The sequence below is a fragment of the Rhinolophus sinicus genome, chromosome 14, assembly GCF_057876585.1.
Source record: "Rhinolophus sinicus isolate RSI-liver-muscle chromosome 14, RSI-T2T, whole genome shotgun sequence".
In the NCBI taxonomy this organism is placed as follows: domain Eukaryota; kingdom Metazoa; phylum Chordata; class Mammalia; order Chiroptera; family Rhinolophidae; genus Rhinolophus; species Rhinolophus sinicus.
The window spans coordinates 153,280,622-153,307,024 of record NC_142514.1 but is presented as its reverse complement, the minus strand read 5'-3'; the positions used below and the strand labels follow the sequence as shown (position 1 = coordinate 153,307,024).

At 46.6% G+C, this 26,403-nt stretch overlaps 1 protein-coding gene across 12 annotated transcripts in view; it reads left to right on the top strand.

The window, feature by feature from the left end:
• SERGEF (secretion regulating guanine nucleotide exchange factor) overlaps nucleotides 1-26,403 on the top strand; it is a 194,543-nt gene that overhangs the window by 131,836 nt on the left and 36,304 nt on the right. Inside the window, exon 11 of one of the 12 annotated variants that reach the window (XM_088791682.1) lies at nucleotides 14,384-15,618. The exons of 10 other annotated variants lie outside the window; for them this stretch is intronic. In XM_088791682.1, the coding sequence (XP_088647808.1) occupies nucleotides 14,384-14,463 (80 nt within the window). In that variant the 3' untranslated portion in view covers nucleotides 14,464-15,618. Of the gene's footprint in view, nucleotides 1-6,849; nucleotides 6,936-14,383; nucleotides 15,619-26,403 lie in introns of those variants that run through there. One more of the 12 variants, XM_088791683.1, reaches the window with a different exon arrangement.

Sequence of the window (26,403 nt, the reverse complement as noted above, 5' to 3'; positions counted from 1 at the left end):
AGGTAACTAAAAGTAGGATATCCAGGTCATAGTATAACATTAGTATATACTGCTCAACAGTTTTCCAAAGCAGTTGTACCAATCCCACCAGCAATATATGAGAATTCCAGTCGTGCCATAGCCTTGCCAGGTATTAGGTTGGTGCAGAAGTAAGTGTGGTGTTCACAATTATTTTTAACCTTTTAAACAGCAGTTACTTTTGCACCAACCTAATATTTTCAATCTTGCTGATTTAGACCATTCTGAGTGTGCGATCCTGGGCAGTTACTGTCCCTCTCTGGGCCCTAGGATCCCCATCTGAGAATTGTTTCTAAACTTGGCTGCACCATTCAAGTCTGTCCTCAGGTCCACATAATGTGTTGTACGTCTTAATAGACCCTAACTCTCTACACTTGCCTTGTAGGCAGCAGGGGCTTCACATGTTTGTTAAACACTGAGTGGATGTTACATATACTGTTTTCCTCGTTCACTCCCTTCACCTTGCTGGTAGCTAATAATGTTGCATTCTGGATGCTATGGAGGAATACAGCAAGCCATTGTTACCTCGTGGGGCTCACATTTAGTGGGAAAGAGAGCTATGAATTAAGCTTGGCTCATAATCTGCACTTAATAAATAATGAATGAATAAATGAGTGAACACAAAGCAGAGAGTGATAAGAATTAGGGGAAAGTGAAGAGGAAGGAATGATTAATTTTGGAAATCTTCATGAAAGAGGTAGCTCCTGAGTGGGGGAAGAGTAAGGAGGATTCTGTGCTGAGGAATCAACAGGATCAAAAGGAGGAAAGCTTTAAAGTGTCAGTCATGGTTGAAGGACAAGTGGTCGACCAGCAAGACAGCTGAGGGTCAGCTAGGGCCCATTCTCCAATGACATTGGCTTTATTGTATAGTCAGTGTGCAGCTGTTACGGGTTATTTAGGAAGACACTTCCGAAGTCGACCATTACAGAAGATAAAAGCCTTAAAGAAAGATAATGCCTTTTTACAGAGTAAAAGAGAACTGACAGTATTTGGGCACCTACTAAGTGCTGGCACCAATCTGAACATTTTGCATATACCATTTCATTTAATCGTCACCATGCAAGGCAGACAGAAGACAGATAATTGTCCCTGTACTCCAGATGGGAAAATGGAGACTCAAAGAGGAGACAGATCTCAGGATTCAGACCAACATCTGCTGACTGAGGTTTACATTATGCTACCTCCTTGCAGAGGTCAGGCTTTGGCTTAAGTAGCATACCAAACAGCATCAACCAAGTTGATAGCCTGCAGTGACTTTGGAAGCCAGGAAAAAGCAACTGCAAAGCCATAAGGATCATACTTGCCTGAAAGGGCAGAGGCCAGCCCTTATCCCAGTCTCTCCTCCGAGCATAGCACCTAGGGGACCATATGGCATGGGACAATTTTGACCATGGCCAAGCAGTCAAGCCCATGAGCCTGCTTTGTTCTTCCTTGTATGGAGCAAGCTTCCTCTGCCTGGGCGGCACCGTGGTATCTCCCCTAGACCCACGGTGTTGCCCCTTTGAACCCACAGGCCTCAGTCTGTGTGGTGGCCCTAAGTACCACCTACCCTGCTGCTGTCCCTGCTGCCTCTTGTCTCTGTGGACTCCCCTCTTCCTCCTGGGTGCACGTAAAGCCTTTACATGCAGAGCAGCTATGACTGGTTATTCCAAGTGTGCTCTCTGGGCCGGGCTTCAGCAATGTTCTGTTCACCCATTTAGCCATTCATGGATTTATTCATTCATTAAGTGGCTGCACCATGTTGTAGAAAGAGCCCTGGGCCAAGAGACCTGACTACATGCCAGCAGCTGTCACCTTGGGCAGGCCACTTTCCTTCTCTGGGCCTCCTTTTCTTTTTGGATAAAATCAGAGAGTTGGATAAGGCAATCATTGAGGTCTTGTCCAGCTCTGACACTTTCTGAGACTTGTGCGTTATTCATCCATAAACTCGTGCCTTCACCCTTACATGGGGTTGGGAAATGCTTCTCAGAAGAGATGATGTTTGAGGTGGGTCTTAAAGGGTGGGTAGGAGAACTAGAAGGGCATCCCGGGGAATGAGATCAAGATGAACCAAAGCGTGGCGGAGGCACGGCAAGTTGAGGGGAAAAGGGGGATTGGGAGAGGAACGGAGCAGTGGGAGACGAGGCTGCAGGGGAGTCTGGCCACATCGTGAAAGTCTTGAATGCCAGGCTAAGGAGCTGGGACTTCCTCCTGCAGGGTAACAGGGAGCAAGAAAAGTTTTAAAGCAGGGGAGTGACTTGATTTGATCTGTGTTCAGAAGCTAGTGGCAGTTCAACAGAAGAATCTGGGAGGAGTGGCAGCGGGTTTGTGGTTTTGTAAGATATTAAGTTCAGTAAGTTTGTGCTTTTCAGTTTGAGACCAGAAAGCTGCTGCTGACCTTTTGGTCTTCAGCACACTGGATGTCTGATTATTCTGACCAGGCATTGTGGCTCCAGAATCCTCATCAGACTCCTTGGCCTGGACCCTGCCCTGTCCTAGTGGCAACGACAAAGCCCAGGCCAGTCCCTCCGTCTCACGGCAGCCAGGGGGCTGACCTGGTCAGGAGGCGCCGCAGTGTAGCCCTAGTGGGGCACGCATATGTCGCAGCCTCTTAGGTGTGTGCACTGGCCAAGGCACTTCTACGCAGCCATCCCCTTTCATTCTCCTAGTAACTCTGAAGTTCTCAGGGAAAGTGCAGTCCCCATTGTACAAAAGAGGAATGGAATCCCAGAAAGGTTCATGATTTTCTCCAGGCAGCATAATATAGTGTAAGGAGCCGAGGCCTTGGAGTTAGGAAGTCATGGGCTCCAATTCCAGCTCTGCTGCTTCATACCTGTGTGACCGTGGGTAAGGGTGCTGCCCTCTCTAAATCTTATCTCTAAGGATTGAGATAATAGCTTCCGTAAGAGCTTGTCATTGGAGTGAGTTGTGTGGCTTATGGACAAGCTCTTGGCACAGAGTAGGGGTTTCTGACTCACTTCAGTGCTCTTTCTGCTGGTTTCCTCTTCCCATACGGTGCTCTTTGTCACCTCTCTAGTTCCTCTAGTCTTAACTCAATGCCACAGACGTATATTGGTGAAATACTCTTCCTCTTTGCCCAGTACGAAGCTAGGCCCCGGGGATGGGGTGAGAGCACACAGGACGTAGCCACTGCCCTCACTCTGCTGATTGCTTGGTTGGTGTGTGTTCCAGCAGAGTGTCTAGCCTTACTCCAGCCTGCACGACCATTACCCTCTCGATTTCTCTTTACCCTGTTTCATCTGCTCCCTCTCTTCTTCCTCCTTTAGTCTCTCATTTGTGATGGAGCACGTGTTCTAGAAGCTTCCTGAGAAAGATTAGTTGGGGATAAATTTTTTGATTCCTTGGATTTATGAAAATATATTGACTCTGTTTTCACACTTGATGGATAGTTTAGCTGTGGATGGGATTCTAGGTCAGAAATCCTTTTCCTGCTGGTTTTTCCCCCCGCCAATTCCTGTTTCTTTGTCTGTGACCAGGTTATTTTTCCCCTCATTGAAACTTTTAGAGATTCTCTTTATCGTGGGTGTTTGCAATTTTATGATAATGTGCTTTGGTGCGAGTCTTTTTTATTCATTGCCCTGGTACTTTATTGAGCCCCCTCAGTCTGGAGGCTATGCCCTTCAGTTCTGGAAATTTTTTCTTGAAGTATTTATTTGATAATTTTTTCCTTATTTTTCTTTCTGGGACTTGTATTAGGTGTATATTGACTCTCCTGGACTTACCATCTAATTCCCTTCGCTTCCTTTCTTGTTGGCATGTTTTTACTTTTTTGATTACTTTTTGGGAAGTTTCGTTGACTTGATCTTCCAACCTTTCTAATGAAATTATTATTTTGGCTGTCAATTTTTAATTTCTAAGGGCTTTTTATTATTCTTTAATTTGTTTTAAGAAAAATAATGAACTATTCTTATTCATATGGGCTTATCATCTATTGTTTCTGAGTGGATAGTATTGTAGAGTATTAAAAAAATGTTTTCTTTTGCTCTCTGCCTTGTCTGTTTCTTCCTCCCCCTACCCCCACCTTTCTTTTTCTTTGTTTTGGGTTCTGTCTTACATATTGGAGACTGTGCTGGATGTTTTTCCTTTGCCCTCCAGATGGGCTCTCCACCCTTTCCCGCCCTGCTGAGTGGACCCCCACCCCCCCATCCCCCACCCCTCACCACTGTTCTTTTGTGGCCTGAATTAGCAGTCTCCCTTGCCCTCTGGCTTCTGGTTGGATTCAGGGAACCTGAGGACTGGAAAAGAGTGACTTCAGGGTGTGTATTTCCCCCAGCTCCTTCCCTGCTCCATCACCAAAGCTCCAGCCCTCTGTCAAGGGCCACAGCTCCAGTCTGGTGTCCCTCTGCACAGCCCACCCTCTCTGGTTCTGGTAACTGCTCCCTTCCCTTGCCCGCACAGGCTTAGAGGTGGGAAAGCTCTAGCTTTACCTGACATCCCTGAGATACTAACCTGTCCCTTGTTGGTTTCCCTGCCCATGCCTCTGAGTGGTTCCTTTATTAAACTCTCTCCTCATGCTGTCTATCTTCTGCTGAGACCGTGACTGTTACAAGTTTTCCTCTTTGAAGACCTGGTGACCTTTGGCTATCTGTTCATATTGGAAAATAAGACACTAAGTGAGACTCTGTGCATGGAGACAGTTCACTAATGGTGGATTTCCTTGTAAAATGTTGGGCTGAGGGGTAAGGGAAGGTTTTTCATTGGTAGACCTCCAGAGATCAATATTTATGGACTTTTCCCCCCTAATCTCCTGCCTTGGAGTATATATGACTTTGTGGAACAGGATGGAGGAAGAAAGCTTGGGGTTCCATCGCTCTGGACAGACTGTCCCTTAAACCATTTGTTTCATCCGTGTCCTCACTCCCACCCTCCAGTACATCTGCTTCTCCCTGAATCCAGGGCCTCCAGTTTCTCCAGAGAATAAATGTCTAGTGCTCCCTTAGGGATTGCAGGAGGTAGGTTGCTGGTTGTGTCTTGGGGAGAATCTGAGCATCTAACTGTCCCATAAATATGCTACTGTCCCATATATATGACAGGTTCCAGTTGTGAGCTAGTTAGATGAGAGACCCAAGCCAACTGAGAAAGCAGATCTCTCACCACTCAGCCCTTTGCTTCAAACTGTGTGTTCTCAGAAGGGAGTGTTTGAAACTGTCACACCTTCCAAATCCAGGACTGCTTGTCTCCGGGAGAAGATATCTTTGTAATCTGGCCCTTTAGACTGTTCAGATGCTTTTGTTACTCTTCCACTTTTTGTGACTTTAAGTAATTTGCTTGCCCTCCAAAGACTGTAATTGCACAACTATAAAAATAAAGATAATAGTCTGGTTCTTTGTCCCCCTGACCTTGCTTTATATAGACTTCTTGATGTTGTAAAAACTATAAATATGGTTAGGAAATAATTTTGCATAAAAAGCCAGATAGACTATTGTAGACTTAATGTTGTTTTATTATAATTCTCAAATAAATTTGATGTGATTTTTGGAGGACAGTGTAAGTTCATGAGAGAAACCTGTCTAGGTTTCAAATCTCAGCTCTGTCATTTTCTAGGTGTTTTACTTGGAGTGAATTACAACCTTCCTGAGCCTCAGTTTTCCTAGATGGATAAAGAGAATGAAAATACTCAAAGAATTATTATGGCAATTAAATGGGTAATATATGTAAAGAACCCAGCTTAATGCCTGATACATGACACCAGCAGTACGTAAAGATTTACGTGGCTCCACATCCTTGCCAAAACTTGGAATGATCCAGCTATCAATTTTTACCAGTCTAGTAGGTTCTATCAAAATAATAGTTTTGTTTTAGAAACAGGGTGTATCATCCCAGGTTTAACCAGAGTAATAGACTCAATAGGAGACGTGTATTAAGAGATTTAAGGCAAAGAATCAGACGACTGTGGACGACGGCGAGGCAGTCTGAAATCCATGGGGCAAATCTTCAGGAAGGGCAGGCTGATGCTATAGTCAATAGGCAGAAATTTCTTAGGGAAACCTCAGTTCTCTTCTTAAGACCTTTCAACAGATTGGGTCAGACCCACTCAGTTTGTCCAGAATAATCTCCTTTACGTAAAGTCGATTGATTATAGATGTCGATCACATCTACAAAATAGCTTCACAGCAGCACCTAGATTAATTAGTGCCTGATTGAATAACGAGGCACAAATTGGCATGAAAAGTGACCATCACATGGTTCAACTTGTATTTTAAGAAAATTATTCTGGGGACAGTAGGGAGGCCAAGGTGAAGGTGAGAGAACCTGGAAGCAGAGAAAGCAGAGCATTACCTTAAGGGAGGGGTGAGGAGGACCTGAATTAAGTAGTAACAACTGAGATAGAAAGTAAGAAGAGATTTGAAAGACTGAGCGCAGCTTGTTAGAATTAAGTGACCTGGTGTGAGCAGGGTTGAGAAGGAAGGAGAAGAATGGGCAGGATCAGGGATGGTACCCAGCTTTCTGCTTGGTAGACTGGGTGGATGTGTCATCATTGAGAAGGGAAATGCATGAGGAGAGAAAAGAGTAGGCCTTAGGTAAGGTGATGAGTTTCTCTTTGAGCATAACCAGGTGTGAGAGGCCTGTGGAACATCCATACAGAACGAGGAGGTTGGAATGAAGACTTTCAGGGGGTTGTTTCTGAAGAGAAGGGCAGTGAAGTCAACCTACCAAAGTAATGTTTCTTCATGTGTATATGGATAGTGTCTCTGGGAAGAGGCCTGGCTATCGGCTGTGGTGTTGTGATGCCTTTGATAGCATTCCATCAGTGTGACCAGCCTGTGATTATTCCCGCTGCTGTGTAATGTGGCCCAGGGCACTGACTGCTTTTATAGCCCCCTTTTGCAGGGATCTACCCATCCTGCAAAACTTCCTCCCTCGCTGTCAAGAAGCCATTGCAAGGGTTATGTGCTCAGTAGGAGCCCATATACGTGAATGCTTTCTCCTTGAGGAACGTACAGGATGGAGGTGCTGATTTCCGGGGAGGGAGCTGAAAGCATGTAACACAAGGTATGATGAACGACTTCGTGTAGCAGCTCAGTGGAAACAAGTCCAGCCCAGTCTGGCTGCCTGGGAAGAAGCACCCTCTGCTCTCCCCGTTGCCAACCCTAGACCCCTTCTCTACAGAGCTGCAGATAACGGAGCGGGGGTGTGCACCCTGGGAGGTTTGGGAGCATGAGGAAGGAGAGGGGATGAACATTCACTGAGCACCTCCTGTGACCCCAGCAGTGTGCCGGGCACCTCCTAATGATAATAATGAAGACGGTGGCAACTAACACTTACCAAGCGTTCGCCCAGTGCGGGGCACAGGGCATGTATGGTTGGTTTTGTTTCCATTTCATTGTCACAACAACCATGTAAGTTACGTACTATTATTAGCCACATTTTGCAAGTGAGGAAATCAAGGCAGAGAGATTAAGTGACTTGCCCAAGGTCACACAACTAGCAGCTCTCTACGGCGGGATTTGAAAAACTGCTCTGATTCCCAAGCCCAGAATTCCAGACTCTGTGCTGCCTCTCTGATTCTGGCACAGCCACTTACTCCTCTGTGGTCCTGTCATGCCGGGGAGCAAGACCAGTGCTCACAGAGTTCTCTCTTCACAACTTTAAGGAGGAGCTGGGTTGGGAGAAGCACTGGATGGCAATAGGGAGACTAGGTTCATACCCCAGCTTCTGTCTGACCTTGGGCCTTAGACCTTAACCTTTTAGAACCAGCCACATTTTCATCATCTATGAAATGGAGACACTGACATCTACCTCACAGGGTGTTATGAGAATCAGAGGAAGACATTGCTAGGAAAGTGGATTTGTAAACTTTGGGAGTTACTCTATTCATCTGTATCTACCACCCCGCTTTTCAGAATATCCTCTCTCCTGTTATCTTCCCAAGCTTGCCTCCTCTCGTCCTTTATTATGATTTATGACATTTTTATCACCTAAAAGTGTCTGATTATCATGCCTGGAGGCCACTGCAATTCCTATATAAATAATTCCACCTCCCTGAGCCGGCTGGAGAGGGTGGGGTGGCGTAGCAGGTTTAGCAGCTGCCGAAGCTTTAACCAAGAGAAGGCTTCTTGTCAATCAAGGGTGAATCATTCCAATGGCTGCTTCGCTGAGCCCTTCCCAGAGCCATAGGTAAATTGGATGGCAGTGCCTCTTTCATCACTCACTAAGCATAAAATGAAGCTCAAGCTGCTTATTTGAAATACAGCAGCATATGTGTTTGAAGGAGCATGAGTTCTGGAGCCAGACATACCTGGGTTCTGTTCACAGCATTGCCACTTACTAGCTGAGTGACCTTGGACAAGCCATCTCACCTAAGTGGGCCTCAGTTTCCTCATCTGTAAAATGGGAGTCATGCTACCTGCCCCAGAGGGTGGTTGTACAGCACAGATGAGAGCATGGGTGGGTGTAAAGGGCCCAGCATGGGACCAACTGCTCATTAGATTCGCAGTAATTCTTACTTCCCTGTGTCTCTAAGCCGTGAGAATGAGCACCTTGGGGAGTTAGATTACATGAGGGGTGAAACAATCTGGTTTGAGAGTGCAAAAGCAGAGGACTCAATAATAGACATTTGAATCACAGTTCTATTTTTAGTGCGATCCAGCCTAAGGTTTAAAAATGCGGTGTCTTCCTCGTGTGTCCTTTTATCCTCTCTGTGTAAGCAGTGGAAGGTCGGAGTGGGGGTGGAGAGGGATTGTCCAGCTTCTCTGAAGGCTCGTACCCTTGCCTTCGCAGTCACAGCTTTTCCTCACTGGAATCCAGCACAGTCACCTCGGGGACCATCAGCTTAGGGAAATCCGTGCTAATGCTTGAACATGAGTGTGTTACTCTAGTCTTCAGCAAGGTTCTCTCCCTGCCAAACTGGCCTTCAGATCTCCAACTTTAGAACATTTAGAGGAATTTCATCCATCACCCCTGCCCATTATTTCCACAGTGTGGCTGACTTCATGAATTAAGGGAGCATAGCAGTAAATATTTTTTAGGCGGTCCTATCTTTCCCCTGTGTTTTCAAGATGCATATGTACCCCACAACCCCAGAACCTGGAGCACCTCCGGCCTTCACGTGCTGTAGAGGAGGGATACAGCCTACTGGCACCCAGGAGGCCCATAGTAATAAGTGTTGTTTCATTTCTTCCTCGCAACTGCTCTCTAGTAGGCAGGAGTCTGGTTTACTGGTTGAGAGCACAGGGTTTCAAATCAAAGAGACCAGGGTTTGAATCCTAACTCTGCGACTTAACACTGTGCGATCTGGGGCAAATTACTGCACTTCTCTGAGCCTGCTGCCACATCTGTCAGCTAGGAGGTAATAGCACCCATCTCACAGGGCTGTGAGGATGAGTGAAAGAACACATGGAGAGCTTCAGCACGGGGCAGGCACACCATCAGCACACGACACATAATAACTGCGGCATCTGTTTTACAGCAGAGGACATAGCAGCCCAGGCAGGGCTCATTCGTCTAAGACAGGCAAATGTGAAAGGAAACTGAGGCTGAGAGGTCGAGGAGCTTGCCCAAAGTTATAGGCAGCAGAATCTGAACTATAAGGCCAGATCTCCTGACATTTCACAAAGAAGCCTCTGCAAAACTGGAATAAATGCCCAAAATCCATTTGTAACTGGCCCCCTGGTGGTAGAGTCTGAGTCCAGCTCCCTTTTGCTGAATCCTGCTTTCTAGAAACCGGTGTACATTGTGTACTAATACACACCTATAAATGACTGATCCAGAAAGGTCCTGGGAAGCCATGGTTCCCTAGAGTGCTCCAGGAATTCAGTATTCGGTTAATGCATTTTCTCAGAGTATTAACCTCTTGGTTTCAGGTCTTGTGGAGGGTCATTATGAAATGCATTGCAGCCACTCACTTTCTGATGCTAGAAGGGGCTGTGTAGTGAGCATAATTAAATCCTTCTTAAGTGACAAGGGATCTTGGCAGGGTTTCCAGTCATCGTCAGAATGACCAGTCGTGATGTTCAGACTCTCATAACAATGTCTATCTGAGTCTCTTATACTCAGTGTATTATTTAGTCATGGCAACAGCCTCCTGTGTGTGTATGCACGTGTGTGTACGTGCACACATGTATGTGCGCGTGTGTTGGGAGTGAGGGGTAGGATGGGGAGAGAATTATCCCCATCTCACAGGTGAGAAGGCTAGGACTCAGAAAGCATGCGTGCTTCCTTGGGGATCATATAGCTTCAAAGTATGGAGTAGAGCTAGAACTGAAACGACATTTGCCAAGACAGTGTGTGTTACGTACCGTTGAGTCAGCTCTGCCTCGTGACCCTCTGGATGAGTGATACCCTCAACAGCCCCGCTCAGCTCCTGTAGATGCATGTTTTTATGGAGTCAATCCATCTAATATTTATCCTTTTTTCTTTTCCTGCTGCCTTCTCTTTTTCCCAGAATTACTGCCTTCTCATGATGTACCTGAAGTAGGACAGCTTCAGTTCTGAGACAGTGTCATAATGCAGAAGAAATTGATTCTTGAGTCAGACATATTGGGGTTTAAACCCCAGTTTTGACATTTACTAATGGTGTTGATTTTGAGCAAGTTACTTGCTCCCTCAGATCCCAACATTCCTCATCTATAAAATAGGGAGAATACTATTTCCCTTGCTGGGATTATTTTAAGGTTATTCTAAGTAATAGATGTGAAGCAACTAGCCCTGTGCCTGGTCAGAGTTGGTCCTCAGGACACGGGAACTTATTATCCCATCTCCTAGTCTCGCGTGCTTTCCAATCTACCCAAATGGCCGCTCCTGTGGTATGGAAGGTACAGGGGATTGGAGAGACCTGTCTTGAGCCCATCAAACTTGACAAGTGCTTTTTTGAAGTAAATCTATTCTCATTAGCTTTAGGAGGGTGGGATTTTTTGTTTGTTTGTTTGTTTGTTTTATCTCTAATAACAGCGGCCTGAGACAGACTATTATTCTGTCGATAAACAAATAATTTTATGTTTACACAAAGATGCTGCAAAACAATAAAATAAGTATCATATATGGATGTTGTTGATAATAAATGCCCAGTCTGGAAATGCTTTTTGGATCATATAGGTCTGTCTTTTAAAAACATGCATAGAGTTGGAATAGGAGAACAGATATAGGATCAAAGGTGTGGCGGGGAGACAGTGTAAGATATACTTGGCTTGGCCAGAACAGACATTGCAGTTGGTAGGGAGCATACATGATATGGTTGGTAGACTCATATATAGAAGTTCACATGTGCATGTAAACACACACACATCACTCTCATCTCCTACTTGTGTACGTTGCTAACCTATAATCCATCAGAAGAAGTGGTCAGAGGCATTGGCTGAGTAGGTCTAACAGCATTCAGCCTCCATCTCTAGGAAGGCAGTGTGCTATAGTAGAAAGCACTGCACCTGCAGTTAGGAGACCCAGATATTGCTCTTGGTTCCACTCTCATTCAACAGAGTGACTTGCACAAGACGTGTGACCTCTTTGGGCCTTCCCTCTTTGTAAAAACAGGCCACTTTTAGAAAATCCTTCAGAACTATTATATCAGGAGCCTTGAAGATGTCCATTCACTTTTATTCATTAATTTATATCCTGGAATTGTCTCCTAAGGAGCGATCTTATGGTTAAAGATGTTCATCGTAGTGTTTTTATAATTTAATAAAATTAGACGCTGCCTAAATGTCCACCATTTGGAATTGGATAAATTATGGCCCATCTGCTTGACTGATTTGCAATATTTCCTAAGAAGACAGCATTGGCCATGTAAAACTGAAAATAAAAAGGCGTATATTAAAAAATATACTGAGAAAGATCATACTTTCTGATGCAGGCAACATGGTTGATGTGATCCAAGACCCTTAGGATCTGGTTTACTCCAGCTGGCCCTGTGCCACCACTGTGTCACTGTATGTGGTGGCCTCACTCAGAGGACATTTTCCTCACAAACACCTTTCTGCCTTGTATGCCTTTGTATGTCCTGTTCATTCCTCCTGAAATGCCCTCCCTTCCCTGTCCAGCAGGAGAACACCGGCTCTCGTTCCAGTTTGCGATTTCCCTGACTTCCTAGAAGGATGCTCCGTCATTTCTGTTAGGCGATGGCTGGCCTAACTCAAAGGTTCTCAAACCGGCTGTGCCTCAGAATCACGTGGAGAGAGCTGATTAAAATGCAAATCCCCACGTCCCTGGGAGACCGGCTTCCTGGATCCCTATCTCCAGGTCACGGACCCGGAATCAGTCCTGTGAACAAGTTGCCTGGGTGTTGTGTTGCTTAGCCACGTTTGGGACCCCTTGACCTCAGTAACTTTCAGGTGCATTCAGCCTAAAATCTTCTAGTTCTCGGTGTGGTTTCCTGTCCCTGGCTATTACCCGTGGTGAGAGGCTTCCGCATGGAGGCATGGTGCAGAAACAGGCCCGTAGTGGAGAATAACTCTAGTATCTTCACTGTTGAGCTCCTCTTCTGTGTCAAGTGCTGCTTTACGACAGCATTTTTGTCTGTACGATTCCTGAAGGTCCATTTGGTCATCTCTTTTACAGATGAGGAAACTGAGGCAAAGAAAAGTTACATGTCTTGCTCAAGTGTAAACAACAAGATTTCAGGGGTGCTCATATTTGAATTCAGTTCTAGCAGACTTCAGAGCCCAGGAACTAGAACCTCGCTCACTGCCCCTTCTCTGTGCCCCCTCCAAAGCACTCCAGCAGGGCCAGGTGCAGCCCTGCTGTGGGCAGACGAGCCCAGTGGGGTGAGCACTGGTGCTTTCTGCCCTTTGCGCATGCTTGGTTGGTGGGCAGCCATGAGCCACCTAAGCGGAGGCCCCTGCTCACTAAATGTGTTCTGACGCCCACCCACCTGCTTACCGGGTGCAGTGAAGCAGAGGAATTCAATTTGCGGCAGTGACCTAAGAGGGGCTATTTTTAGTAAGAAAGTAGGTCAGGGGCAGCAGCGGTGCTGCTGGAGAAATGAGCAGCCTCCCCTCTCACCGGGAGGCTTGCTCACTTCTTCTCTTGCATCCCGGGTGGAAGTGAGGAAGGCAGAGCTGACATCCTTACATGACTGCAGTTGTAATTGTCACTGTGGAGCCACTGAGAGGGAAACACACATCTGAGACACAGAGGCTCTTGTCTGGGTTTGCCTAGGGTCGTGGCCCCAGCCTTTCACAAGAGACGAGAATCCCTTCAGAAGACATCTCTAACGTGGTAGGAGGCTCATGTATGATACACCAGCTACATGCTGCTATTCTAGGTTTGAGCTGCATAATCTCATTTAATCCTTGCAGATACCTCTGCAAAGCAGGTATTATTATCATCCCTATTTTGCAGATGTAGAAACTGAGTCATAGAGAAATTAAGAGACTTACTCAAAGGTCACACAGCTTGTATATAGTGGACAGATTTTGAATCCCATGTGAGACCTCAGAGCTGATGACCAGGTGACAAGTCCATCAAACCATGCTGGAGGTGACTTTTTAATTACCACTCTCCTCCTGCCCCATTTTGTTTGATATTTCAGAAAAAATAGTACAGAGATGGCTTTTTCCAGCTGGACTGACCTGAGTCAGACAACCTACTCCTTCCAGAATGGGAAAGGGTACCCAGAACACACACCTCTTCCCTAGAGAAGAGAAAGTACACCCCTACTGCTGCCCACTCCATGAGGCCAGGAGTTGCCCCAAAATAAACTAACCACCTCATTTCCCTGGGCCTGGAGTATCTCAAAATCCTCTGCCCCACTTGCTCTGCCACCTATTAACTCAGATCTGTGGCAAATTGCAGGGTACTCATTGGTGATACACAGACGGCTGCGAGTTTGTTCACAGAATGCAGTAACTGCTATCTCGTGATTCATTATGCACAGCACAGAGGGCTCCAGCAGAAGCCCACTTTGTGGCCAACCGCCGCTGGCACCACCAGCCTTGAGAATTGATTCCTGGCTCTGTTCTGGCTCTCCAGCTGGAGAGCGCCATATTTATAGGGGCCAGAAGCAGCCTGAGACTTCTGCCTTATTCGCTCCCTCCTTCCAGGCAAGAAGAAAGGATATTGCCCTGCCTCAAGGCTGCATGGCCTTGGAAGGAGGTTATTTGTTCCTTCATTCATTCACCAAACATTGTTTTTAAATGTGCCAGTAGACAGCAAGACAGATCGTTCCCACCCTCACAGAACTTACAGTTTCTCTCTGGGCCTTAGTTTCTTGATCATCAAATGGGTAGGAAAGAGAGAACTGGATGGGTCAATCTCTTCCAGTGCTAAGATTTCAGAATCTGTGATTCTCGATTATAAACATTTATCATTGAGTCACAGTGTCAGCCTTAGTCATCTGTATCCAATGCCAAAGAGGAAAAACACAATGAAAATCTCGCACAATCTGGATGGGAACCGTGGACACATGCTAATTTCATTTCTTCACTTACAGCCGGGAAAAGTGAGGCTGAAAGAAGGGCGTGGTCTGCCCGTGTATCAGTGACAGAGCCAGGATGGGGGGCAGACAGCTGAGCCCGTCTCACCTCCAGGCCTTCTGTGGCTGCCTTCTCCTTCCGCACTGCTGCTGAGCCCCTCCTTGGAACCCTTCCTGCATTTCGCTTTTCTAGCGCTGAACTCTCCTGAGTCTCCCCTCCCTACCGCTCTAACCACTGCTTCTGGGCTCCCTTCCCAGCCTCAGAGTAGAAGAGGAAGGAGTAGCTTTGTTGCGGAGCCTCAGAAGGTAAATAGAATTGGGATTCACCATGCCAAGACTGCCAAAAAGATGGACGTGAAGAAGCTGGCAGAGTATGTAGAGTTTGCTCTCAGAGAGCTCCAACAAGAAGATGCAGGCACATCACAGTGCCGTGGACAAAGGAGGGGACCTGGTGGAGGTGGCCAGTGAGTGGCTGCTTGGTGAGCTCACAGATGACCCGCAAAAGGACATGGGTCCCCTCAGGCTTCAGAGCCTCTATACCTCCGGCCTTTGCCTGTCTCCTACACTGAGCCGGTGGAAAGAATCTAATGCTGGAAGGAACAGAGGACCTTACTGACGTTCTAGGGAGGCAAGGGAGGAGGTGACTGCAGAGACGTCAGCAGGCGTGTGCTTGTCCCTTTGTCCGTGACCAGCACATCTCCATCTGGGTGGGTGCGCAAGGCTGTACCCAGCCGTTATAGGGCCTGTTTGTCTGTTGCTCTTCCCTTCTCTCCATCACAGTTCTGGAACCAGCACCTTGAAGCACTGTCTTTGATTAATGAATAGTTTTCTGCCCTGTAGCGATCCCCTAGGATGGAGGTGGTCAGAGGTAGGAGACGGTGAGAATACTGCTCCTGACGATGAAAACCTGTATCCATTCTATGTGTCGATGTATGACTTTAGTCTCCTAGATTGAGCTTTGTTCATTTTCCACACTGTAGTTTTGTAGAAAATAGTTTTCCAGTAGGCAGGTAACATTGTCCTTAAAGAACTACCTAATCTGTGTACATAATATATATTCCATGTGCACTTATACATGTATATATAATGCTTAAAAGTAAATGATTCTGAATTTTTGAAAAGGACTTTGAGTCGTTTGGCTGTGAGCTGCAAACCTGTGTCCTAAGTGTTGACGCGCGTGTGTCCTTGGGCTTGTCATGTTCCCTTTCGGCCCCTCTGTTCTACCTGCAAAGTGAAGGCAGTGGATCGTGCTGGTTGCATTCACGTGGCCTGTGAACCAGTTCCGTCGACTCACTTGGGATCATTGTTAAATGTGCAATTCCTGGGCCTAGTTGCATATCGACAGAACTGGAAATTGAGTGCTCGGAAATGTTTAGCTCTAATAATGCTCCAGGTGATCCCAGGCGATGCAGCAAGTGTGGAGTCGTCGTCTTCCAAGAACACGTCAGGTCTGGTGTTTTAGAATCCGCTGCCTTCTCGCTCAGTGTCCTGAGTTTCTCTTCTCCTGTTTCCCTTGGAGAGCTCCCTTCACTAGACTGTGAACCTCTCAAGAGCAGGGGCCATGTCTTGTCCAGCTGTGCAGGCTTGGCACCAGGACGTGCTCAGTAAGCAGGGGAGGCAAGAAGGGCACGGATGGGCTTTCCTGGCTTCACCACCACTTGTGCTCATCCACGTAATTTCCATAATTGTTCCTGCAGACTCAGTCATGATACATCTTCTGCTACAATAAATGGAAAGAACATAGATTTTGGAACCTAACAGACTGGATTTGAATTTCAGTTCCACCTCTTGCTGTGTAATGATTTGTCCCAAGTCATTTAATCTCTTTAAACTGCTGTTTCCTTGGTTGTAAAATAAGGATAGTAGCACCTGTTGCTAACGATTGTTGTGAGGATTCATTTGGTACACAAGAGTGCATGTAAAAGTGTTTGACATACAGTAGGAATGCAAATACTTAAGCTTTCTTTCTTCTTTACTTGGCCTGAGATGAGTGACAGGAAAAGAAGGGAAGTGACAGAAGAAGGGATCAACCCCAAGCTGGCACAGATGGTTACGTAGGGTCCTGAGTCATTCCCTGGCGTCCCAGGATCCTGAGATTGACTGTAAATCCCTATTTGCTCAGCCCTGGGCACCTCAGAAGTCAGACCAGGAATCCAAGTGTGTGGTGTGTTTTATTACTCTGTTACAGGAAGGCAGAAAGAGAAGTAGCAAACGAAATTCAAGGAGCTATTGTAGGTTTGGGTTCCCTGTGCACGCCCGATGTCTGCACTTGCAGTGAGAAACCCAAGTTCATTCAGAATGGTTAGTTCCCAGGGCCAGAGATCTTTGGGTTGGTTTTGTTAGCATATTAACTCCCCTCTCCACACACTCTGTGTTGGAACTGCCACAGCAGGCTGCTTTTCACAAAAGCCTTATTTTCAAACCAAGTCCAGCTGTTTCAGTCACAGAAGGGCAGTCAGATTAATTCTCTTCTGGATAAAATGGTAAATGGTTGGCCCTCCCCACAATGCCTCCAGCACCACACTAATAATAGCAGCCACCATTTACCCAATGCCTACTGTGCTTGAATCGTCATGACGTCACTATGAGGCGGTATTATTAGCCCCATTTCACGGGCAACAGGTTGTAATTAAGACTATAGACTTTTGAGTTAGGCTGAGGTTCAAATCCTGGCCCCACCATGTTTGAGAAAACCGTCTCTGAGTTTTTTCCGTCAGCAAAATAGGATTCGGAATGTACACCTCATCGTACTATGAGGGCGATGTGTCACTTGGCATTGTGCCTAATACGTGGTAAGTAAATCCTCCATACGTGTAACTGGTGGTGATGAGGATGGTGATAACCATGCCATGCTCTCTTCCTGTAGGAGGCCCCTATAGTGGGTACTAGAGGGATGAGGAGAGATGGCAAAATATCAGCCATTCCAAGTAGCCTGAGACAAACTCAAGAGAACCTCAGGGATGGTGTTAGACAGGGACCTGGTGTGATTGGTTGCAGTAAACTCAGAGAGGAGCTGCATTTTGTTTATTCAGCGAATTTTTACTGACTACAAGGTGTCAGACCTTGTGCTAAACACTGGAGATACAATGATGATAAAACAGACATGACCCCTGCCCTGAAGGAGCTTACAATCTCATGCGGGAATCTGACACTATTAAAATAATTGTACCCATTGTGTAAAATTACAAACTAGGATTAATGTTGTGAAAGAAAGGAACAATTTGCTATGAAAGCATATAATAGGGGTTCTGATCTACTTCACGTGATCAGGGATAGCTTTGCGGAGAAAGTGACATCTGAGCTGAGATCGGATGGATGATTAGGCGTTCATTAGGTAAGGGAGTGGATGAGGTTGGGGAAAAAGCTTTCTCGGCACTTCAGCCAAAACAGCTGCTAAGGTGAGCGACAGCTCAGTGCTTTCAGAGAACCGAGAGGGTCGGTACGAGCTGAGTGCAGAGAGTGGGGAAGAGTGTGAGGGAAGACGAGGGGCTGGAGAAGGGAGTCAGGGACTTGTAGGCCTTGTTAGGCATTTTTGTTTCTCTTTATTCTGAGAGCATGGGGACCATTGAAGGATTTGGAGCAAAGGCTGACGTGTGTTGTACATGTGGAGAGTGATATGACTAATTTGATATTTACAGGAGACCTTGAGGACAGTGGCCTTGAGAATGGGTCGGGGGGTGGTGTGTGTGCAAGAGTGTCTGTAGGAAATCAGTCAAGAGGAAGCTTTTGCATTAGTCCCAGTAGGAAATAACACTGGGTAGGGCTAGAGCAGTGACAGCCGAGATGAGGAGGAAACGGGCTATTTTTAGTTCTAAGAATATTTAGGAGGTAAACTTGGCAGGACTTGATGATGGGCTGGATGTAACTGTGAGGAGAGATGCACAAATGGATTATGACCCTGCCATTTGAAACTTGAAAAGAAAGAAGAAAGAAAAGGTAGCAGAAGACCAGGTGTGCGTAGAAAGCTCTTGGTCTGAACTTGAACACACTGCACTTGAGGTACCTTCTAGACATCCAGGTGTAGATGCTTCACGCCCAGGGCCACCAACGTTAGGACACCAAGGCCTTGGGATGCCTTTGGGCTGTCTGACCCACATGCAGCCTCTCTGGGGTCAGGCTCGGTTAATCTGGTTGGTCTGAGGACTCCTGGTTTGCCTCACCCTTCATGGTTCTGTTTCCTTATCAGAATATTCCAGAAGGAGGTGCCATGAAAGAATTTAGCCTAATGAGGGGTATGAACAGTCTGGGGAGAGAGTCTGCTTCTTGAGAGGAAATAAACAGCTATTGATGCATGTTGAATGTTTTTTTTCCAAATCTGTGAGTGAAAAATTTATGTTAGATATGCATTCTTCTATTTATTTCATTATTCATTTATTAATTAAAATATTTGCTCTTAATCTGTATCTACAATGTGGCACAATGCCAAGTCAGAAAGGACCCCTGGTTCTTTGGGAAGTGGCATCCCCAGAACCCACCTGGCATGGCTGTTCTTATGATCATAAATCTCCAGGGTGCTGACCGCTGACCTTATCAAGGGGGCACATCCTTGAGTTGAGAGAGTGGGTTTTCAGGGTCTCCCTGTAGCTATGAGTCCCAGGTCTGTCTTCGGCCTCCTCTCTTGTGAGGTCTCCCCAGACAGTCACTACATCAGCACTGGTTCTTCACAGTGAATGGGGCTCAGCTGGGCAGTCTGAGCCCCCACTCTCTCACCCCTGTGCCATGCCTTCTGGTTTGTTGTCTGAGAGCGTCTCTTTGTGTCCAGGTGAGAGTGAGAGAAGTGTCAGAGCAGGCTTTGTGTCCTCCTGTGGAATGGCGAGGAAGTGGCCCTGAGGGCAGAGAAAGTGGGGGCAGAGGAGTGACTCATCCCGCATGACCGGATCTGTGAATGCCCGCGTAGAATAGATGCATGCCCTACGAACATATTTGCCTTGAGAAAATCTAAACACACGAGCCACATGAATTCAGGACAGCGATTACCATCGTTAAAAGGAGCATGGTATTCTTTTTGAAATCCTCTGGTATATTAAACATGCAGTGCCGTGAGGGAGAGGGAAACGATGTGAATTTCAGTGCTCAAGGGAAGGTTACGTTCCCTGTTTCAGTGCAACAAAGGACTTCTTCTAACTGGAGCAGATGGGAAGCTTCTGTTAAGGGAGGTGTTCCTGCAGAAGGTGATCGTGTGGGAGACCATGTGTCAGTGGGACAGAAAGACTCCTTCGGGGGGAAAGGGGTGCAATGAGACTTGCTACTCCAAGATTTTCTGATCCTTGGCTTTGCCTTTCGTCTTGAAAAGTACATCTGCTTAAGCGAGTCTGCCAAGGACTGAAGTGTCCTTGAAGTCAGAAGGACCTTTGCTAAATCCCAGCTCCACCTCTTCTAACTGTGTGACTTGGACAAGTTGCTCTCTGAACCTTCTTCTCCTGATCTGCAAAATCAGGTTCGTAATACCTTGCAGAGTTTTGTGTACAAGGGTCAAATGAGTTAAACCTCGCAGCCAGCCAGCACCCCAGGATGTGAGCCGGGGAGAAAGAAGCCTGTGGTGCCTCTGATCAGCTGCTCCCGATCAGCTGTCAGCGCTGTGGTGTGTGCGCATGGCCTGAGTCCGCACGCACGCACGCCCTGCTCAGGGACAACGTTCATTGCTCCCCAGAGCACAAATGCAGGCCATGTGTCAGCTCACTGGCAGCCTGGGGTGGTCTGGGACACACTGTCCTGCTTCTGCCTGAGGAGACACCCGCTCAGCACCAGTTAGCCCACCCAGCTTAAGTTTCCCCAAAGAATTCAGTCCTCATTCCAGAGAAATCCTTTCAGGTGCCGAGGGCGGCATGTTGCTTGCAACCTGACCCCTGTTAGAATCCTGGCTATGTCCCTTTCTCATGCCAGCTCTTTTCTAAAGCTGATTTTATGAGGAGTTATTTTCCAAATGTGTTGGATAAAATCTTGAAGCGTGTTTCTAATTGTGTCTTGGAAGGTTTACACTGTTTGTATTTTCCAGGGGGTATTAACAAGATACAGACTAGCCTTTGGATGGTGTTAACACCATCACAAGATACAGACTAGCCTTTGGACGGTGCTAACACAGTCACTGTAAACTTGAGGCCATTTGCTGCCTGCAAAATCCTTGGCACCTCAGGCATGGCTCTGGCTTCATATGGCACCATCTAGCACACTTGAATCATGCCAGCCTGAAGACAGTTGTCTCTGTTCAGGGTTCCCGTCACCGTTGTCACAGTTCCCATCGGCATGCACAATGTAGATTCATGGTCACCGGTTATTTTCTCATCCGGCATCTCTGTGGGCTCTGTAGGGTGGAGTGCTTGGCCTCTTTATTCAGAGTAAGAGAACACGGCTCTTGCAAGTTTCAGTAGTTTGCCTGAGCTTATACAACTAATGATTGGCAGAGCCCTGTTTCAAATCCTGGTCTTCTGAGGGGCACCTGACATAGTGAAAACACCACCTAGCATTTGCATCACACCTATGACATTCATGAGCTGTGTGACCTTGCATATGCTAGTTATTAATATTCTAAGTGGGTCTTAATATTAGTAATAGCAGTAAAATTTGCAAAGCACCCAACATGGTGTAGGTAACTACATCGTATCTCATTGCATTCTCCCAACCAGACCTGTGAGATGAATTTTATTTATCCATTTTATTTTTATTTTCTTATTTATCCATTTTACAGAGACGCATTCTGAAATGCAGAGAGCGAAAGTAGGTTGTCTGATCTTCAGTTACTCCATGAGAATATTACTACCTCCCTGGGGGGTGATTATGAAGGCTGAATGAAGTAATGTGGGTAAACGGCATAGCACAGAGCCTGCAGTGGCGGAGGTGCTCAGTCAATGCATCTTTCCTTTCTCTCTTCCCCCATCTGACTCCGCATCCAGTGGTCTTTCCGCTGCATCCCATTTAATATATTTAGAAGCTGAGGTCATGCTGAAGCCCTCTCCATAGCTTTCCCCATCACATTCCACCCCCGCCCCCCAGAGGCCACTTCAATTGAAGCCTCTAGGGGGAGGGGAGAAATGTCAGATACCGCCTGTTTAGTCTTATGCCAGTTCAGGAAACACCATCCTTCCTTGGCACGATGCATCACACCCCTGACATTTGCCCCAGGACTCTGTTCTGGGCCGCTAAAGCCTACCCTGGCCTCTCCAGCGGCAGGGCTCTCCTCTTTCCTGACTTTCCCTAAGGCAAATACAGGTTGTTTTCCTTATTTTGGCCTCTTGCCTGGATCTTCCATGTTGTTACATTGTGTTTTTTGAGGGGCTACAAATGGAAGTGACCTGGGAGCCAGGTCTCCTGACTTCCAGCGTCATGTTCTGCTGCTTATTATTATTTAATTTTTAAGAGGAGTGTACAGTAGGTAATGAGGAAAACATAGGAGCCCCATCTTTGGGGATCCTCAGAAAATTCATCATTCAGCTTCAAATAAATATTTAGCACCCATTCTCAGCCAGACCCTGGGTTAGACGCTGGAGGTTGCCGTGAAGGAGAGCTCACGTTCTAGTGGGAGAGGTAGATAATAAAAACATAAACAAGTCAGCAGGAAGATAATTTTAGATTTTTAATTTCAAATGCCATGAAAGAAATAAATAGGACTGTGGGATAGAGAGCAACTGGGAGGTGTCTTGTGCACTTTGGATAGGATGGTCAGGAAAGGACTCCTTGAGGAGGTGACATTTGGAGCTGAGATCTCATGAAAAGCTGAGACAAACATTCCAGGAAGAGGGAGCAATGACAACAAGACCCAGAGGTAGAAAGCGCTTGGCCATTCAAGGAGTGGAGTGGCATCTGGATGGCTGGGCCGTGCCACAGCGAGAGCAACAAGGTCAGAGAGAAGCAGGAGCTAGATCACGTTGGGCCCTGGCAGCCACGGAGCAGCTTAGATTTTTTTTTCTGGGTTCAGTGGGAAGCCACTAAAGGGCTTTAAGCAACGGAGGGATGGGATCTTAAAGAAAACTGAGGTGGCCAACTGGAGAGTGGATTGTAAAATGGGAACAGGGAAGCGGAGATACCAGGTGGAGGCCGCTATTATAGCCCAGGAGAGATGACAGTGGCCTGGACTGGGTAATGACAGTGGAGACAGAAGCAGATACATGTGTGATTATGTTGACGTTAGGAACACAGGGCTTGATGAAGGATTAGACGAAATAATCCATTCTGCTGGATCTACTCAGTGTCCAATTAGTGTAGATCAAAGTGATACCTCGCTTCAATTCCTAAACTGGGGGGCAGGGATAAAGGGGGGGAGGACATCTGGCGCTAGGTAGACGTGAGAGGTGACAGACCTGGCTGCCAGAATGTACCTCTGCGAGTCTGAGAGACGAGAGAGAGGCTAGTGTTTGTGTCTCTATAAGACAGCTTGGAGAAGCGAAAGGGGAGAGATTTCCAGAGTTCATTCACTCAGTCCTATAGCAAGTGCCTTCTCTGCAGCCGGTGTTCTCTTGGCGGTGAAGAAGACAGGGCTCTGCTCTTTAGGACCTCCCGCCTCTTAGGGGAGGTATTAGTGTAAACAGATGAATCTCAGTGAGTCAGTATAATGAATGGCAAAGGGATGAACAAGGGGATGTGGGAACACAGAAGAGGACTTTTCATAGGGGAAGTAAGGGAGGGCTTCAAAATGGGGTAAGGAGAGAGAACATTCAGGAAATGGGAATAGCATTTGCAAAGGCCCGGAATCCTAAAAGAGAGGGGTATGTATTTAAGAAATAGGAAGCACCATAGTGTGGCTGGATTATAGAGTACATGCTGGGAGGCATAGGCTGATGTGTCAGGTTGTTGACTACGGTGAAGCCCTTCTAGGTGTCGGACTGAACCCTTTAGGCCTCCAGGAACCCACAGATGTCTTAAAGCCAGTGTCTACTTGATGGAGAGCAAATAACTGCCCCGTACACTGCCAATCAATCAAATCCTCATTTCCTGCTGCATCTGGATGCAGCCTCAGAACGTTCTCAACACAGCACTTCCGGCACTCACTTCCAGTCAACCAGAATCGGCAGAGGATGAGACCCATTTGCTATTCCCGAAAGAAGATGGGTCTGTGGGTGAGTTTAGAGAGAGAAGCGTTCTAGGACCCAAAACTACCTTTACAGTCATCTCCTCAGCCACAAGTATAATGCCCTATGTTGTATAAGATGTGGTGGAGGGCAGTGAGAGGGACCCAGGGTTCCTGCTGCTGAAGGGAGAAATAACAACCTCGTCTGAAGGAACCTATTTCCGGGTGCGGCCATGATTGTATGACTTCCAAGGGGGCAGTGCTGAAGCACAAAGTACCAGAATTGAAGGAATTCCCGTTCACTAGCCCTTGAATGGATGTTCATGACCTGTAGGGAAGTACAGTGCTCCAGTAAATACAAGTCTACGTTGTCCTGCTGACATCCATCCTTTTCCCCAGGAAGCTCTTTTGAAGAGGCCATGGAGCTCCTTGGAAGAAGGTTAAAATGTCCTGGGCCAAGGCACCAGGAAGTGGCCGTTAGTCTGGGAACTCAGTGATGGCCGCGAATGTCTCTGCCAACTCCATATCCCTGGTACATGGTACATGCTCAGGGTTGTCTGTTGACTAAATGAACAAGGAAAAGAAAGTAGCCAACTAACCCAACCAATCAACCATCCAACCTGGGTTCTAATCCCAGCTCTTCAATTTCAGTTCTCTCAGCTACGTAATGACCTGGTTGGCCTCCAAAGCCCTTCACACTCTGCTGTCCTAGGATTCTAGGATAATGAATAGAATGGTTCAGAGCAAGCTGAACCGTCACTCATATTTCTGATAGGCCTCAAATTTAATCAGAATAAAATATCAAAATCAAGCACTACTTTGCAGCATCTCAGATATGCCTTCTAAAAACAGAAACCGCGTCTGTCTCTGAGTTGTGAAGAAAATGTATTAGGTTATTTTAAACAGCAAGATTGTCCTTTTTGTACGGGAAAAAATGAATTAAATCTTGTCTCTCTGACTAGGGATTTTAATTGGGATTTGAGTCAATTTGATCTAAATTTGAGTCTCCATCCAGCAAACATGTATTGACATCTGCTGTGAGCAGAGCTTTGTGCGAGGCATGTGGGAGATAGGAAGACGAACAAGACACAAGATGAACAAGATCCTTCCAGGCAGGGACTGACGGTCTAGTCGGGAAGATAAAACATACACACTTGACTGTGACCCCAGTTCAATAGAGAATAAGCTGGGATGGGCCAGATCCAGGGCCAGGGGAGATCTGAGGAAAGCCCTTTGCATACATCATACGGGCGGAACGTCTGCCTCTGACCACACTGTGTAGGCTCAGAATTCCCTGAGCCACTGTGACCATGGCTGTGAAGACGTGCCCTGTGAATGACCTACAGCTCCCAGTCAGCCCGCAGACAGCAAGTGGAGCACTTCAGCCCAAATTGTTGTTGGCGGGGAAAATCATTTCAGGCATTCAGCCGTTGACCTTTACGAGCAATGGGTACACTGCACTGCCAGGCTCGGTGGCCCCTTTTTATGGCTCACGTCCTTGAGGTTAGTTTCAGGAAAAAGTTGTTCACTGCAACAGAAATTGATATTCTTTCTTTTATAAGACAGGAAACTATTTGCCCATGTGAGTCTTTCTGCCGTGGCTCCACTGACAGTCAGGGTCTAACTGAAATGGGAGCATCCACTTTCTGACATTTATTCAATAATTACTTGTCAAACCCTTGTATGTGCAGGGCCCTGTGCTAAGTGGGTGGAGATACACAGGCCCTGCCTTCAAGGAGCCGACAAGAGGATGTGTGAGCCAGGCCCAGAAAGAACTAATACCAGCTAGAGAGGGGGCAAACGAAGTCCTAGCAGTCAGAGGAGAAGTTTTGCTTTTATGCTGGGGGCATAAAGGGAAAACCTAAAAGAGATCCATATGATTTGGACGTCAACAAATGTAGGAATCATACACCTTGAAATAGGGTGTAGTAGGTTTTCGAAATAAAATAATGACAAAAACATTGAGGAAGCAAAAAAACAAACAAACAACTTCAGCCATGTTTAGAGAACTGGGAATACTACAGTTTGGCGCTAACAGAGGGCACATAAAGGGGATGATGCTTCAAAACAGTTGGAGCCTGTCTTAGTTCAGGCTGTTATAACAAGATACCACGGACTGGATGGCTTAAACAACAAACATTTATTCTTCACAGTTCTGGGGGCTAAAGTTCAAGATCAGGGAGCCCATATGGTGAGGTTCTTGGTGAGAACCCTCTTTCTGGTTCACAGACGGCCATCTTCCTACTGTATCTTCACCTGGTGGAGAGCAGAGTGAGAGGAAGCAAACTCTTTCGTGTCTCTTCTTCTCAGGGCACTAAACCCATCATGAGGGCTCCACTGTCATCACCTAATAACCTCCCAAAAGCCCCACCTGCAAATACCATTCACCTTGGGGATTAGAGTTTCAACATATGATTTTGAGGGGACACAAGCATTCAGTCCTAGTAGGGCCACATCGCAGAAGGCCTTCTTAGATGTTTCAGGGTAAAGCAATTACATCTTTAATTCTATAGGCAGTAAGATGTCACTAATAGTTTTTAAGCAGGCATGTGCATAAAATCTTTAGGTTGGAAAGGACTTTGGAGATGACTCAGTCCAGCCCTTCACCTCACACTTAAAGACTGACTCCCAAAAGGGGAAGTTACCAATCCAATGTCAGATAACCAGCCAATGATGAAGCTGGAGCCAGGGCCAGAACCAGAACCAGATCTTCTGGCTTCACATACAGTGGTCTTTTACACTCTGATGAGATCTGTGCTCTGGGAAGACTAATGAGGCTTCTAATGGCGGTAGACCGAGGGGAAGTTTCTAGTGGGAGGGAAAGGAGAAGCGAAAGACAGGCAGACTCTTGGGAGGATTTATATAAAGTTTTCGGTGAAACGTAACCTCTGAGGTCTTTGATCAGGGCCTTGGCAGTGGATGACGGGGAAGGGGCTGGTGGGAGAGAAACATACAGGTGGACTCAGCGGGTCGTGGATGTGGAGGGCAGATGAGAGGGAGAGGTGTACTTTCTTCAGTAGCTGTCTCTTACTAATTT